Source organism: Psammomys obesus, unplaced genomic scaffold (assembly GCF_907164565.1).
Source record: "Psammomys obesus unplaced genomic scaffold, mPsaObe1.curated_primary_1811, whole genome shotgun sequence".
NCBI lineage: Eukaryota > Metazoa > Chordata > Mammalia > Rodentia > Muridae > Psammomys > Psammomys obesus.
In genome coordinates this window covers 23,050,531-23,067,204 of record NW_026596134.1, presented here as the reverse complement: position 1 = coordinate 23,067,204, position 16,674 = coordinate 23,050,531, and the positions used below count along the sequence as shown (strand labels likewise).

The following is a 16,674-nucleotide window of genomic DNA, read 5'->3' as shown; positions in this document are numbered from 1 at the left end:
ACAAACCACATCCATGACCATCACCTTTGTAAGGGGCATTTCTCAACAGGGGCTTCTCTCAGAATGCCGAATGGTCAAAGTCCTTCATTTCCATCTCGTTTGTCAGGTTTGTGAAAATCAGCGGAGTCTTGGTTCTGATGTGCCTGTGGCCACAGAGGGACCTGACACAGTCTCTAGGGCCAGAGTGGCCATGGTAGAGAACACATCTGAATGACCAGTCAATGGGATCACATGAGGAAGGTGTTCCAATCCCATGGAAGTAATGAGTCTCAGCAAATACTTGAGGAATAAAGCAAGCAGGAAAAAATTTGAGAATAAACTGAAAAATAATTCAATCCCTAGGACTAGGCATGGAGTTTTGGTTGCATGTATGTCTGTGTACCGTGTATGTGCAGTGTCATTGGAGGCCAGGGTAGAGTATCATGTCCTCTGGAACCAGAGTTACAGATGGTTGTGAGCTACTTTGTAGGTGCTGAGAACTGAACCTGGGTCCTCTCCAGGAGCAGCAAGTGCTCATGATGGCTAAGCCATCTTTCTGTCCCCTCGACATACAAACAACAGTCACCTTAGTCTCAGTTTTTCTTAGTTTTTATAATCTTGTAGATTGTGGAAGAATTCCCAAGTGTTCACTGACTACTTCTCTTAAGCCAAAGAGAGAAAGTCGAAGTTTCAAATGGGCATCAGCCGGACTGATTAAGATAGAACTCAAATATTTTAGGTGCACAGTGAAAAAGTTTATTTATGACAGATTTCAAAACTTGGAAAAGAAGACAAAAAACGCACAAAAGCATTTCACAAAACTGTCACATAATATAAAAACACCAGAAATGAGCTGTTTAAACCATGGCTCAGGACCCATCCATGTATCACAGCAACACATTCAGTGCCTTGAGGTGAGAATACGACAAAAGAAAACCCACTCAGTAGAAGTACTGACAATTGGTAGAGTTCTTAATGGAGAAATCATACATGTTGACAGCATTTCTCATGACAGCGTGACGTGTAAAACAAGTTGACTATGATGGCTGTTTTATTTGGATTCATTTGCATTTTGAAGAAAAGAGACAAGACTGATAGAGTTTTTCTTCCAGGCCTTTGGCAACCTTGGCATCAGCGTGTGACACACGACAGTAAGGAAAGAATGTCTTCATGGTTGTCAGCTGCTTAAACATTTACCAAGAAAACACAATCACCTCTTAACCACCGATGGCTCCAAAGTAGCCCTTTGAAAGCACTAGCGAATGGCATAGTATGGTTTAGAAAAATCTCCAAGCACCTCTCTGCCTTCCCATTATCCTTAGTCACTCTGCTCTCTAGAATCTAGCACTTTGATTACAAAGCATCTGCAGATGCATTTAGTTTTTATTACAAAGCATCAAACATTTCTTCTGTGGGTTTCAAAACACTTTCCATCATTAAGGGGACATGGATATACCAAAGTCATGCATCACGGGATTGCTTTTTTCCAGACTGGCTTGTTCTTTAAATAACTCAGACTGATTAAATAAAAGTTAATTCACTTATGGAACAATAATCTCAAAACAGGAAACAGATGTATTTTTAACATAAAATGTCGTAATAAAATGTACTATTTAGGATATAAGAGAAGGAATTAAAATGTTTTCTAGATGGGTCCTGGCCTGAACCTAAGAATGAACAATGACAAGAACAAGGAGCCATTAAAGACCAGGCATCTCAACCCTGAGTGGTGAGGCATTTAAGAGGACCCCTTAAACTGATAGTGAATTAAGGGCTCTTCAGTAATACAGTATTTCAGCTCCAAACTTTGGAATCTGTCAGGACCCTCCATCAAAACTTTAGAAAATGTATTTGTCCCCACTAAGTCATTTCACATATACAATTTTACCCCCAGATAAGCTAAAAAGCTACCTGATTTAACTGACAGGAAACTCTGAAAGTTCATAAAGCATGGTGTATGACTAGGTCTCTGGGTACCATTTTTACTGTAGTGTAGCATGAACAGCTATTACAGTAGTCCACATGCTAAAAGTTGGACCATGGGTTCAAACCCCAGGGACCAGCCCTACAATTTCACAGCCAGTGTCCTGTCTTTGTATTGAGTTCATGAGGAATGACTATTTGTAAAAGACCTAAGTTATATATACCCTATCAGGTTTTGTCATTGATTGAGACGTCTTAGCTTTGAGACAGTGGCTCAGAGTCTCTGGTTAGCCTACTTGGTTCGAGAAGGCGATAGTACCTCTCATCAGGAACAGTGATGCACACTGGCACACAATGCTTACACTGTTCTCTGCATATTAGGTCACAATTCACCCTAATCTCACCACCTAGATAACTGGCTGTTCTTTGGGAATGCCCACAGGTGTTAGACAAGTTACACAGAAGGCTGTCAGTGACCAGCATCAGATACACACAGATCCAGGAAGTTCTTGCCTGAGTGTCACCCAAAATGCCACCAAGAACAGAACAAAGAGTCCTTGCTTGGGTCATTGGAAATCAGAAACTCAGCTTATGAATGGGTTTTGATACTCCCCAAAGAAAGAGTGTGATAGCTCCCTGAGCACATGTACACAATGAATACAGAGACTTGCTTTTTATAGACCACATACCCCTTAACAAAGGACCTGCACAGTAGCAAGGACACCAATTCCCTTCCTTCAGATGAAAGCTCAAACAGCAAGACTCTTAACAGGAACATGTGACTTCCTTTTCTCAAAGTGTAGGCATTTTTATACTTCTGGTCATATGGCAAAAACTAGAGACAGAGGTTAATTTGGATGAAACTCTAATTAGAAGCCCTAATAGTGAAAACTGTTTGCTGTGTGTGGTTCAAGATGTCGATGCTGTCAGGCTAACAGGAGGCCTGCTTGTTCCCCCAGCCCTCACATGCTGTTGGTGTTGTGGTGACAAAACATATCTGAATGATGCCTTTGAAGACTCATCCACAACTGTGGCTTCAGCACTACAAGTGGCCTGACTCTTGGCCTTCTCTCACCCTCTTATCTCTCTTAAGCCCCAAACGATGGAGACAAGAAACCAATCCTTGGCTCAGGGTTACATTTACCAGACCTTCTCAAAGTGCATCTGGCTGATCCTGCCGACGGATAGCACAGAGGGCTGGAGGACCAGTAAGGAAGGCTCTGGCTTACAAAGCAGTTCCAACACGCAAAGCAGTGCTAAAGCACTAAAAGCATTCTGGGACATACCGATGGTTTATTCACTCATCCCACTTCTGTTTTTTCCCTTTGCTGTCCATTTAAAAGGCAGTTCTGAAGCAGCAGAAGTTGCTTAATTTGTGCCCCCCTCTCTCTGTCCACTAAAAAGTCTCCTACATAAATATTAGGGTCATTCAATTCCACACCTTAGAACCACAGACTCTGATTAAAAGCAACTTTTTTTAGAGGGGTCTTTAAACATAAATATACAATCATAGACTTTAGGGCTTAACGTTTGCCCAGTCCTCTCAAAGAAGGAACTGAATAGGACTCAAAATCAAAAATGTTATATATTATAAACTCCATAATATCTGCTCCCAAGAATATACAAGAGTCATGGATTAACTTGCCTGTATAATGGGACAGTATACATTCATATAATGGGACGATAAAAATTAAAAAATAAAAATAGAAGTCCATTTTTTCTAAATACCAAATAAAATATTTTTAAAGTGCATGAATCCATCCATAAGCAATCAAAAATAGTCTACTTCCAAACTGCTACCTATTTCCACGTGTTAGCTGAGGAGTGGGTTTGCAGATGAACATCCTGAGGCTGTGTCCAAAAACAACAAATAAAGAAGGAAGGCTTCCCAACACTGCTACACAATCACCTTAACACCGACAGATAGAGAAGAAAGCAGCAGAGGTTACGGCAGGAAGGAAGGGACATACAGCTAGCTTTCTGAAAGATGAGGCTAGTGGCCATTTTTGTGAAGACCTCCTAGGCAGCCCACACTGAGTAAAAGAGATCTGCTTATGCAGGGCTCTCTGACAGAGAGCTGACTCCATGGAGAGGAAACAGCCTCTAACCGGCTACTTGGCAAAGGGAACTTAAAGCTAGAATCTTTGTTTAGAAACTGGCAGTTTGTAATTTAAAAATATATGTGGGGTGTAAGTGTATGCTTTTTTGTTTGCTAAAGTTTTTTAGAATAAGATGTTGGAAAAATAGCACTTCGGATATGTCTTTTTAAAAAGCCATCTCTTAACAAAGTAGCAAAATTAGATAAATTGAAGAACCTTAAGAACTCAGCCACTCTTGTGAAAAGAATCCTAATCTCGGCCCTCTTATGAAATCCTTTCTTTAACTGCATAGTATTTATTTGTGCTCGAGAGAGTTGGGCAAGGATAAAAGAAGATAATTTATTTCATTGTTTGGTTCTTTAAACTTGAAAACAGAGGGACCAAGGAAGTGATACTTCTTAGAACCCATGAGGTATGTATTCTCCATTATTACCTGTGTTTCAGTAAGTAATACTTGGTCTCTCATGGTCTCTAACTGCAAAATTTTATTGTGAGAATAGTGAGTATATCATACAGCAGACATGTCTTCTTTTAGCTATTTTATGTTCAAGAGACAAAGAAAGCCTGCTGAGGAAAAACCAGTGAGAAATAACTGTCGCAGAATGACCAGCCAGTGACAGGCACATGGAGAGATGAGAAGTCCCTTAACTTCCCTGCTATAAAAGAACTGGGGCTCCCAGAAAATAAGCTGCCAAGACCTCATTACAAGAATGAAAGACAAGACAGAGCAAAGCCTAACTACTATGGGACTCCTGGAGCTTTGCTACTGGGCTGAGAGCAGGTCAGGGGTCAGTAATAAACGGGAAAAATAATCAAGACTCCGAAGGTTTTGTTTTAACAAAAATTACACTCAGTCAGTGAAAGCATGACTCAACTTCAACTCAGCTGTCTGATGCCATGATGACCAGCAAGTTTGTTTCACTGCCCAAATAGTTGACTAACTTCTTAGAAGGCATATGGATTTTTGCCAGTATAATCCCCTATAAAACACATCTACAATGATGAAATAATGGAGGTCTGGTGCTGAGAGGCTATGGCAGGCCATACATTCCACACTCTGCTTTCAGGCTGACAAGAGCTGCAGGATGCATCCCCTACTGGCAAGATGCTGCTCTTTGAGTGATCACTCCTGGAGGACAGACAGGCTTGCTGTGAGGCAACCACACTATAAAGAGCTGTGGCAAAGGAAGCATCACAAAAGCGGTGTCAGAGGAAGAAAAGGACCTTGGCATCTGATAATCGTGTTGCTCGGTTTATCACTGACTCACTAGTCAGTTCCTTCAATTGATCTGCAGTGAATGGGCATCCATGCATCTTAGAATCCCCCACTGGGAGCAGTGAGATGTACCTAAGATGGACTAGGTTATGGTCATCTGTCCCTGAAAGGGCAGGCTGTTCCAAGAGCATCAGAGGGCTGACATGCAGGAGTGAACATGATCATTTCCAAGCCCTAGAAGCATCGTTAGCGTCGTAAGAGAGGTGGCCATAATGGCTCAGAGCAGATGGGAAGCCTTATGAGAAACAGATGGGAACTGTTTCAAAGGCAAACTGAAATGTGCTTTTCAAAACATAAATAAATAAATAAATAAAACAGACCAAATCATTTAAAGTTCCATAGAATGACAGACAACTCAGAGTAGGCAACAAAGAGGTGCAGATGGCTGCAGAGGCCATGCCTCGCTCTTTGCTCCCTCCACCCGAGGCCTCAGCACCAGGTGCTCTGTGGCCACCCACTACAACACTACGTTCTGCGGCTCTGCAGCCTCAGGATGAATGGAGTGGAAGAGGCTGTCGCCTGCAGGCTTTGGTCAGGTAAGGAGCACACACAGTCAGCAGCAACCCTGAAATGCCATGATTACTTTTCCCAAGGACTATGAACATCAAAAGGTTTCTGACCTCAGAGTAAAAAAACAAAACAAAAAAAACCCCCCACAAACCTAGAATCACTGCAAAACCCGATTGGGTTTCATTGTATTTGGTTTCAAAGCAAACTTTCTAAGTAACAACCTTGGCCTAAAGACAGGGTGGGGGGACTAATACTTGACTTCCAAAAGGGCACGTTCTGAGAGAGTTGAGTGCTACCTTCCACCTTTTCTTCATCGACTACTAGTGCCCTTAGGAAGGGAGCTAGCTAGCTCTGGAGACAGGGAGTAATAGAGGCCCTTTCTTCTCCTAGGGCACTGACCACAGCTTGCAATTGCTTGGCGGGTCTTGCTACATGGCAGGAACACAGACGTGGTAAAGAGAAAAGAGGAGGGGTCTATCTACTCATCAGGAATAATATATATCCACCCAAGGCAGTGAGGTCTCCCAGCCTGAGCTAGAGACGAAGAATACCCAGCAGGCAGGAATATGGCAGTGGTGAGAGGCTGGACAGAGCATTCTCTATCCAAAATATTGGGCTCTTTCGTTGACAGTGTGCTTTTCCCTCTTCCGGCACCCGGAAATGTAAAGAGGGTAGGCGCTACTAAGTGCATTGGCAGGCTCTGGAGGAGAGTGAGCGGCAACCTGAATGGTAAGCTTTACCAGTGTCAATCAATTTTAAAAGACATCCTTCTACTTCATTTTAGGCTTTTGCCTCATAGGGGCCTTCTGAGAGGGTTTTTGCTGGAGTCTGAAACAAGAGGTGAGTCAGGGACCACAGAACAGGAGCACTACACCACCTGCAGAAGCCAAGAAAGGGGGGAAGCTACATGGGGTCAGTAGTCAGGCATGCCAGGCAGGGCACAAGGCTCGGGAGCCTCACACAGAACTTCAGGCTCTTGCTTACACACAAGAGGCACCGGCTGGCAGCCTGCTTCAGCCAGCAAACACAGCCCGCCCAAGCCCAGCACCCTTCAGCTGGTGTAGTAGATGTGGAAGTAGAGAGTCTTGTTGCGGAGCAGGGAGTACGAGTTGTCAAACTTGAGCAAGTAGATGCCCTCCCCAGGGTAGTCGTGGCTGCCAGCTTGCACATCGCGGTGGCTGTCCCGACGGTACACTGGCATGACTTCCCCATAGCGACCCCGTAGAGAACTCCTGGAGCCTCTCTCCACATCTCCCACAGGAACGGGTTCTGCAAGAGCAAAAGGGCAGTTTAGATATGACTTTATAGCCTGAATAAATGGCACCTGAGGGTGAGATGGTTCTTGAATAAGGACTCTATTGTCCTCCCACAGGCACTAGGAAAAAGCCACAGATCTTGGTCATCAACATGACTGCAGAATGAAACTGGAATCCAGTAGCCCAGAGTCCACTTAACAAACAGTAATGCTTCCTCTGAGAAACCATGATCCATTCCTTAAAAGTGTCTGGTTTCCAATGGGGAAAAGACTTAAGAGAGTAAAACCTGGAAATCCTTACAGTGCATAGAAGGAGCAGCTAACAGAAAGGAAATCCAGATATACACACTGAACAGTGTGACCCTAAAACTTCCACTTGGCGTCCTGAAAAGTAGCAAGTAAGATGAAAGGTCCACCTTGACCCTACATACAGATGGATTTTCTGGTAGACTTGAAAAGACAGGTGAAGAGAATGATTCGTGGTCATACTTGAAAGCCAAGGAATATGACAAAAGGTTAGAACTTACTACATTACTCCCTCTATGACCCATCTCAAATAGACACAGCAAATAAGACTGGAGCAGAGAAGGGCTTAAGTGATAGCTCAGTGGTTAAGAGCACTGGCTGCTCCTCCAGAGGACCTGGGTGTAAGTCCCAGCACCAACATGGTGGTTCACAACCATCTATAACTCCAGGTCTGGTGGTTCTGATGCCCTCTTCAGGCACAAGGTGCTACATGCACAGACATACATGCGGGCAAAATACGCATAAATAACACAATAGTTTAAAAGAATTTTTTTTTAAAGAATGGAGCAGAGACCACTATTCTTAACACAAAGCAAAGAATTTGTATTCTGCTGGCAACGAAAATTTGAAAGAAAGAGGGGAGGAGTCCTTTTAGCTTATTATAACCACTGAGTGTGACTTGAAGTCAGGAATAAATATTTGAAACAAAGATAAAAAAACAACATAACCTTGGGTTCCAATGTGATCTGGAAAACCCTGCTGCCCATCCACACAACAGAGAAAGGGGAAATAACCAGGTACTTATTAAATGAGGGGAAGGAGAAAGAAAGGAAGAGAGGGAAGTTAGGGAGGATGAAGAGGGGGCTTTCCACCAAACATCAGTACCAACTCCATCAGCCTACAAGGCTGCATTGCTTTCTGTGGGGAAAGAGAAATGCTACAATCCAAGAAGCAGCCACTAGCAATTAGGCTGAGCAAACTGAGTGAAAATTTTATTTACCTTCTATCTCCTCCTCTTCTTCTTCTTCCTCATCCTCATCCTCACTGGAATCACTGACCTGCACAGTTATATCAGTGCTGGTTACTGGGGTCCAGTCAAAATAAACTCCAAAACCAATATCATAGTCATCAGTTGCGAATTCCCAGCAGACGCGCTTTCCCTCAGGGTGGGTGGGGACCCGGATGGTGACTACTTCTCCCCGCTTCACCACCAGACGGCTGTTCTTCTCTTTGCCCAACTTGCTTTTGAACTCCTTCACTTTGGCAAAGGTCCAGATGCACGGAGGAGCCATCTGAGGTGGAGACACTGAAAGGACAGACAGCTTACTACTGAGCAGCTGGGGAAATGCTCCTGGACCTGGTATTTTGCTAAGAAGGCTAACAAACAATGTTCTTTCTAAGGGCTTCCATCACTGCCTTTCACGACTCATTTACTTTCTTTCCTTCTGTCTTCCATCCTTCAAACATCTATTAAAAAATTAATACTATCTTCTATGCTTCCAAAGATCTCACCTTTCCTGTGGTCTCCCAGAAGATCTGCAGATTCCAAATCCGCTGAAAGAACATCTATAGCCCCAGTGTGCTCAGACTGGATCATAACTGTGTCTCCAGGTCGCTGCGGAGCTTGGTACTTGGCCATCTGCACAACAGAATTCTCGTTACAGGACTTACGGTGGCAGATTCCAATTAGCCTCTTTCCAAATGCTGGCTGCCCTGCTCTTCCCTGAAAGTTAAGTGTGCTAACCAACATTCCTTCTTTCTGCCAAGTATAAGTTACCCCCAAATTCTATTTTTTAAAATTATAAAATTATAAAAATGTTAAAGATTCTTTCCTTCCCTCCTCTCTATTGTAACTTTATAAAAATGGTTTTTGTTTGTTTGGTTGGTTGATTTTTGTTTTGTTTTGTTTTTTTCCTCCAGTCCCTCTGCAAAATCTTCCCCACAAATATCCTCACAGCTTGCTTCGGTCCTGCATCAACAGGGTTTCTGGGCCGGGCCTTGGTCTTGTCTCAGCCCGCACTGTACCTCCCAGGGGCTCCTCTCATCACACTCCCATCTGGTAGTTAGCTACACTTACACTCTCTGCTGCCACACAGTCCCAGGTACAAGGAGCATTTCTATATCAAAGGCTCCTCCACTGAAATTACTTTTAGGTCGCCATCAGCCACTAAAATTACCAAAAGCATCACAGAGAGTATCTGGCTTCTAATTTTCCTCTCTTCCTTACATGTTCTTTCCATTCCTCTGTATTCTTTTCCTACTTTGCCCTTATTCACATCTCAGGCTACAGGTTCTCCCCATATTTCACCAGCAGTGTTAAGACTCATGTGTGCATATATGTGTGTGTGTGTGTATTGTCATGTATATATGAGAGCCTGCAGAGGACAGAAGAGGATATTGGATACCCTGGAGCTAGAGTTACAGGCAGTTGTTTTGAGTCACCTGACATGAGTGCTAGGAACCAAATTCAGATGCTCTGGAAAGGCAGCAACTGCTCTTAACCACTGAACCAGGGAGCCATCTCTCTAGCCCCAAAATGTTCTTTTAATAATTACAATTTCACTTTAAGGACTTCCATTTGAACAGTCATTTGCTGCCAGATACCTGACTTGCATAAACGGATACAAGTGGCATTGATGCAAAAAGCCCTCACTAACCCACACAGATCACTCTGGAAGGACTTCCCTCCAAGCCACTCACACCGTGTTCCCCATTTCATGTTATTATGCCTTTATTTCCCACTCCTTCCCCAGCTGGTAAGCAACTCAGAAAGAAATCCATGTCTACTGCCCCCAGGGAGAGCACAGCAGTGAGTCAGCAATCCAGTTAAGAGGCTGGAATTGTACTTGTACAAGTAAATCGGGTTGTAATCCTCCCAAGTTGTGTTCTCACAAGGTTTATTTCAGACACCAAGCCCACCCATTCTCATCCACACATCTAAGTAAAGTGAGCCAGACCTTGGCTAGCATGTTTAAGGAACCCTTCATTTTAGTCCATGGATTGAATTTGCAGCTTAATTAGCAGCAGAATCTTAGTAAAGCTTTTAGCCTTAGTTTCCACAATTGCTAAATGGGGACACAGTGGCATTTATCTCACTATAGTGTGATTGGCAGTAAATGAAGCTTGTAGACAAAAATTCCTATAAACTACCAAGCATTATACAAAAGGTATAATGTTTGATATCTTTATTGACACAAATTCTAATTATTTTTGTTGTTGGGTTTCTGTGTGTGGCTTTGGCTGTCCTGGACTCGATTTGTAGACCAGGCTGCCCTTGAACTCCCACAGAACCGTCTGCCTCGGCCTCCCAGAGTGCTGGGATTCCAGACTTGTGCCATCACGCCTGGCACAAATTCTAATTATTATATCACTAACAATGCAAATAACACAAACCATCCCTCCCTGCCCTGCCTGTGTCAAGGGACTCACTCCTGTAGACTCTACATAAATACAGAGTAGATCTCCAGAAGGAGAGTCCAGCAAACAGTCAATGACTTCAGGCTGCTCGCGTCAAGGTTTTAGAAAACATGACACATCAAGTCTGACACTTCATTTTTTCTGTGCTAACACAATGACAGGAAGTATGGGAAAGACAGATAATTATTCTCCAATAATTAAAAATGAGGTGGACAGGGGTGTCCAACCCATGTCCCCTGGACATGAAGCCCAAAGTTACTTAAAACATTGAGATTAAAAAAAAAAAGTTTCTGTAACTCAATAATTCAGTTCTCAAGTATGAACTTTATAGATGACAGCATATCACAATGTCAAAAGGTTGGACATGCCTGATGGGAGTCACAGAGAATTCTGACAGCCACCATCTCAGTAGTGCTATTTCCAACCCACCAATTATATGCCTAAGTGTGGTGCCAGGAGCTTTCCTTTTCCTGAAAGAGAGACTTGAGTATACCCCCTACCTCACTGGGAACCTGGGTCTGGCCTGCTGACAGCAACGCCTGCTCCCCTGGAGCCTGGACCTCTGAGGCACCAGCCACCTTCTGTAGATCTTCTGTGGTATCCTTACTTGCTGGAGATACCATCTGTGACCTCTCAGAGGAAAACAAACAAGCAAACCAAACATGTCAGTTCAAGGGGTCTTTGAAGAGGTGTACACATTCTGGAGAAACCCTGAAATAAACAACATTCAAAAGACACCCCACCTCTCCTGGTTTCTGCACTTAGGTCCATGTCCCTTTAGCTGGTCACTGCCCAGGGCTGACTGGCTCACAGTAATGGCACAGGAACAAACAAAGCCAGTCCCAGGCTCTAGAGCCACAGTAAACACACAGCCAGTCATTAGATGGACTCATGGTCTGGTCTTCTGTTTCCATGCTTTATTTATTTGCTTTAACTGACATTTTTAAAATGTGCATGTCTGACATACAGTGTGGTGCTGTGATGTATGCAGATGCTTGAAATGATCAAATGAGGTTAACATATTTACTACTTCACATACTTAGTTTCTCTATTATAAGTATATTCCTAATTTACTGCTTGTAATTTTGGGTATAAATATATTACTAAGTCTAGTCACCATGTTAGCAGAGACCTCTTGACTTTACTCTGCCAGCATTCCACCCACTGTGTGCCAAACTCCTGGTAATCAACATTCTTTTCTCTCCTTTAAAAAATTATATATATATATATATATATATATATATATATATATATATATATATATATGTATGTATGGGTGTGTGTGTACATGTGAACATGGGGGCACCTGTGCTCATACAGAGGCCAGACGAGGGCATTAGATCCCTGAGAGCGTAAGTTAAAGCATCTGCAGGATGCCTGGCTTATTACAAGGTACTGGGAACCAAACTCTAGTCTCCATGACTGTTCAGCAAGCACTCTTAACCTCTGAGCCGTCTCTGTGGCCCAGCTGCTCTCTTCTTCTAAACAAAATTTTAATACACACTTTGGACTCCCAGTTGTTTCTATACAAAAGTCACACAGAGATGAGGCTGCCTAAGCCAGAGACAGAACAGAAAGAGTGTCTGCTGATTAATCACAAGGACATACAAGTAACTAACAACTGCCAGGAGCAGGCGGGATTTTTTCTCCAGTGATGCAGCCATCCCTAAGCTGCCCATGTTCCACGTTCCAATTAAACTTGGTGGCTCACCAACCTACATGTGGCTAGAACTGTTTATGTCTGTGGTGCCATACCTGGGGTGAGTAGATGGGTTTGTTCATGCCTCCCTGGGAAAAGTTCATGAAACGGGATGAGTTATGCTGCCTTCCATTTCCCCTGGCTTCAAAGAGACCCGAAAATGAGAAGAGAGCCAGGGGGTCACACAATCCCCCAGGCCTTTTGAAAACCTATTGCCAATTAAAGGTAACATGAATTTTATTTTTTAAATCAGGACTTATAAAAAGCATAGTCTGGGGACCCCTGTAGTACTTAAGACCCTTCAGGGGAGTCTGACACATCAAAACCTTTTCAGAATACTACGAAAAATGTCACTTTCTTTTCTGCACTTTCTGAAGTAGGCAGTGGCATTTTCCAGGGACTATATGACAGGTGACAGTATAGCAGAATGCATCGAGGTGTGGAGGTGAAAATTCATTTGTCAATTGCCTTTTATTAAACCAGACATTAGAGGGACTTATTCTGTCACACTGTGTGATCTTTGCTTTGAAAGGTGGTTGTTTTTCATTAAAGACATATTATTTATAGTCATATGTGGTGAGCTAATTATTGTTTTCAAATTGAGTAAACTAACAATGTTATAATTTTAGGCCTTACTTTATAATATGATTTTTTTTTTAATTTGGAGGTCTTTTAAGAACCTGTTTTACTCTGTAGCTCACACTGACCCCAAATTTGTAGTGATCCTACTGCCTCAGCCTTCTGAATGCTAGGATGGCAGATGTGAGCCACCACACTCAGCTCTCAGATAAAAAATCCTTTGAGGTCTTCAACAATCACTAAAAGTGTAGCTGAGAGTATCTGTTTTTAGGCTATCAATATCATTGCTTTTCTTGGTAGCATAAATGAAAAAAATCATTTTAATTTATAGATTATATCTTCTTTGAATAAACACAGCCATATTTTAGAAAACCCAAGTCCTGCCAGCCTACTTCAGAGCAACTGAGAAAAATGAGGCCTCAGAATCAGGTTTGCTTACATCATCTACTGTACATGGGAAATGGGTGAACTGATTTTAATTCTTAGAAACCCAGAAGCTTCGGTCTATTTTTGTTTCTTGCCACCCTTTTACCAGAGGGCAAGCTGTATTGCTGAGAACTGGGTCTCACCCCTCTGTGTGCCCAGCATCTCACACCAACCCTGAATATGGATCTCTCGGGCTCTCTGAACTCTGACCTTAGCTCCTGGGTTCCCACTGCCCAGGTCACTTATGACAGTGACTGCTTGGCTCTTTAGCAGACCTCAGCACCTCAAGCACACTCCTGCTTGGGAGCCTTTGCACTTGTTGTAAAGTGCAAACATAACAATCGTAACAACAACGCCAACAATAATAAGCCTCCTCTGATCAACTTACTGCTTGCTTCCCTCAGCTCCTTGCTTGAGGGTCACTTTCTGACAGGTTTCCTGGATGTCCCTGTACAAAATGACTTCCCAGCTTTTTTCACTGACATAATATATACCACATTTTGTTGATTGCAAGACACATTTTGTCTTAAACACAGCTGAAACATGGGGTATGTTAAAAGTACATTGCCAAGGCTTCCCCGCTCTTCCCTAGTATGTGGGCTTGTTTTCTGCCTGCTGTCCTCACCAGGGAGTAAGATCCAATGACAACAGTACCCTAGACTGTTCTGTTCATCCTCAATGTTTTGGGACCTAGAAGAATCCCAGGTGTATAACTGGTGTTCAAAAAATGTCTACTCAATAAATAATTGTTGCCTTCTCCAGATTATTTGTTGAAGAATTGAAGGATGTGTCAGTTCCTGTTTGGGAATAAGTGTCATTTTGGATCATACTTCCATTGGTAATATTGGGGAAATTGAGACTATCAGAGTCCATCAGAATTGCTAACCTACTGTTACTATAGTGGCATCTAAAACCAACAAGCCTCTTTGCTTTCGTATATGCTACTTTGAACAGTTTTGCTTATAAAATATTTTAAGCTTTTGTTTGATGTACATATGTTTATGTGTGCGTTGTCTATGTAAGTGCATGTGCGTGCTATGCAGGTGCATGTACTTGTGTGTGCTCAGAGGCCAAGAGTCAGATCACCTCCTCAATCACTCTCCGCCTGATCTTTTGAGGCAGAACGTCTCCCTGAAGCTGGGATTCACATTTCAGCTGAGCTGAAAGCCAGCAAGCCCAAGTAGATCCTCCTCTCTCTGTTCCCCTTGTTTGCAGAAATTCCCAGAGTGTTGTGTAGGCCCTGGGACCTTAACTCTAGTCCTCATGACTATGGATGGAGCAAGCAAGTGCTCTTAACCACCTAGCCATCTTTCTAGCATCAATTAAAAAAGCTTTAAAGAAGGCTTGTAATAGCCCTGGGAATTTAATATTCACATTAGCATTTTATGCTTTAGAGAATTAGCAAAAGGTATTTTTGGAGAGAGAAGTTGCCAATCAGTTGATGCCAGTGATAGGCCACGTTAATTTGAAAAAAAAAAAAAATTAAGTTTTCTGGCTTATGCTGCCCCAGAGCAGGAAGCAGGAAGACTAGCCTGAAGGATAGGAGAACATGGCCAGACAGGCAGTCTCACTTAGAAAGCTAGAAAACTGAGTTACTCCCATTTCCAACAGACACACAAAAAAGGTGCTATGCTTCTGGCATCACGTGCACTGGAGCTTGTTTGCTCACTAAGCTTATAAACAAAACTTTAAAATCCAATCATTTTGTTTAAGAATGATCTGTTTTTCTCAAGAAACTTACTTTTAAGAGGATAAAACTGGGCTGAAGAGATAGCTCAGAGGTTAAGCACACTGGCTGCTCTTTAAGAGATCATGAGTTCAATTCCCAGAACCCACATGGTGGCTCACAACCATCTATAGTGAGATTTGGTGCCCTCTTTGGGCATGCAGGTATACATGTAGGCAAAATACTGTATACATAATAAATACATCTTTTTTTTTTAAAGAGGATAAAACAGTTCTCTGCTACAGACCCATTCTTTAGAGACCCTTCACACCAACATGTGCACAAAGAGACAGTGACAAGAAGATGAAAAGTCCCTTGCCTTAGGGAAAGTCAAGAGTATGAATTATTGTGTGTCATCAAAACCTTGAAGGGCTGGAGAGATGGTTTGGGGGTTATGAGTACTAGCTGCTCTTTCAGAAGACTCAGGTTTGAGTCCCAGAACTCACATGGTAGCTCACAGCTGTCTGTAACTCCAGTCCTAGGGCTCCAATACCCTGTTCTAGCCTCTGTGGACTCTGGGCATGCTTATGGTACATAGACACACATGCAGGCAAAGCACTCATACACATAAAAGAGAAAGAAAGCCTTGAGGCAGACTTTTGTATACAACAGCATAGCCTTTCTACGCACTTAACTTAAACATTCTATTAGTTATGATGACAAGCTATGGGAGCCTGCACCAAGTACAGAATTTACTATTTCATTTTCCTTGTTTTCACAACAAGGACAGATACCTATTTTGTTGGGGCTATAAGGATTAAACAGGTAATATATTTTAAACCACAGTATTTAGCAAAGAGAGCTATTTCATAAAACATCGTTATTTCTATTATTATTGAGAAACATTCAGATAAAGCCCGGTTACTTATATTATCCCCAACTACGTTATAAATAATTTCATATGCAAAAGAAGAGCTAAATACAACTCAAGAAGTATGTGATGTTTAAAAATATCTTAACATTGGGCTGGAGAGATGACTCAGAGGCTAACAGCACTGACTGCTCTTCCAAAGGTCCTAAGTTCAATTCCCAGCAACCACATAGCTCATAGCCATCTATAATGAGATCTGGTACCCTCTTCTGGCCTGTAGGCATACATGCAGGCAAAATACTATACAAATAATATATAAATATTTTTAAAAAAATACCTTGACACCTCTTTTTATTCCCAGCCACAGTTTGTGTGGGGCATGGAGACCACAGGTTCTACCAGTCAGTACTGTACTGTATAGGAACTGAGTCACTACATTATGATGCTAACTGAAGTCAGACTTCTGTGTTGCACTAGTGATTCATGGCTTCCTCTCAGGCTAACCTCATGTATAACCTTTCCTTTCTACTAAATGCATATCAGTAAAAATGGGTAAATGAGATAGACAGAGAAGAAAATTAAGAATGACAACTTAGAGGTTGGAGAGATGGTTCAGCAGTTAAGAGCACTTGTTGCTCTTTCATAGGAACTGTTTGGTTCCCAGTATCCAGGTCAGACAGCTCACAACTATCTCTAACTCTAGCTCCAGGGGATGTGAGTCTCTCTTC

General features: G+C 42.5%; 1 protein-coding gene across 4 annotated transcripts in view; it reads right to left on the bottom strand.

Annotated features, from left to right (window-relative positions):
• Nucleotides 1-712: 712 nt before the first annotated feature.
• The window catches only part of Tmed8 (transmembrane p24 trafficking protein family member 8), a 33,136-nt gene continuing 17,174 nt past the window's right edge, over nucleotides 713-16,674 (bottom strand). For 3 of the 4 annotated variants that reach the window (XM_055592995.1, XM_055592996.1, XM_055592998.1), the window contains 4 exons: nucleotides 11,206-11,335; nucleotides 8,801-8,927; nucleotides 8,289-8,594; nucleotides 713-7,056 (listed from right to left, as the gene is read on the bottom strand). In XM_055592995.1, coding sequence (XP_055448970.1) covers nucleotides 6,839-7,056; nucleotides 8,289-8,594; nucleotides 8,801-8,927; nucleotides 11,206-11,335 — 781 coding nt within the window. In that variant the 3' untranslated portion in view covers nucleotides 713-6,838. Of the gene's footprint in view, nucleotides 7,057-8,288; nucleotides 8,595-8,800; nucleotides 8,928-11,205; nucleotides 11,338-15,581; nucleotides 15,616-16,674 lie in introns of those variants that run through there. The other variant, XM_055592997.1, reaches the window with a different exon arrangement.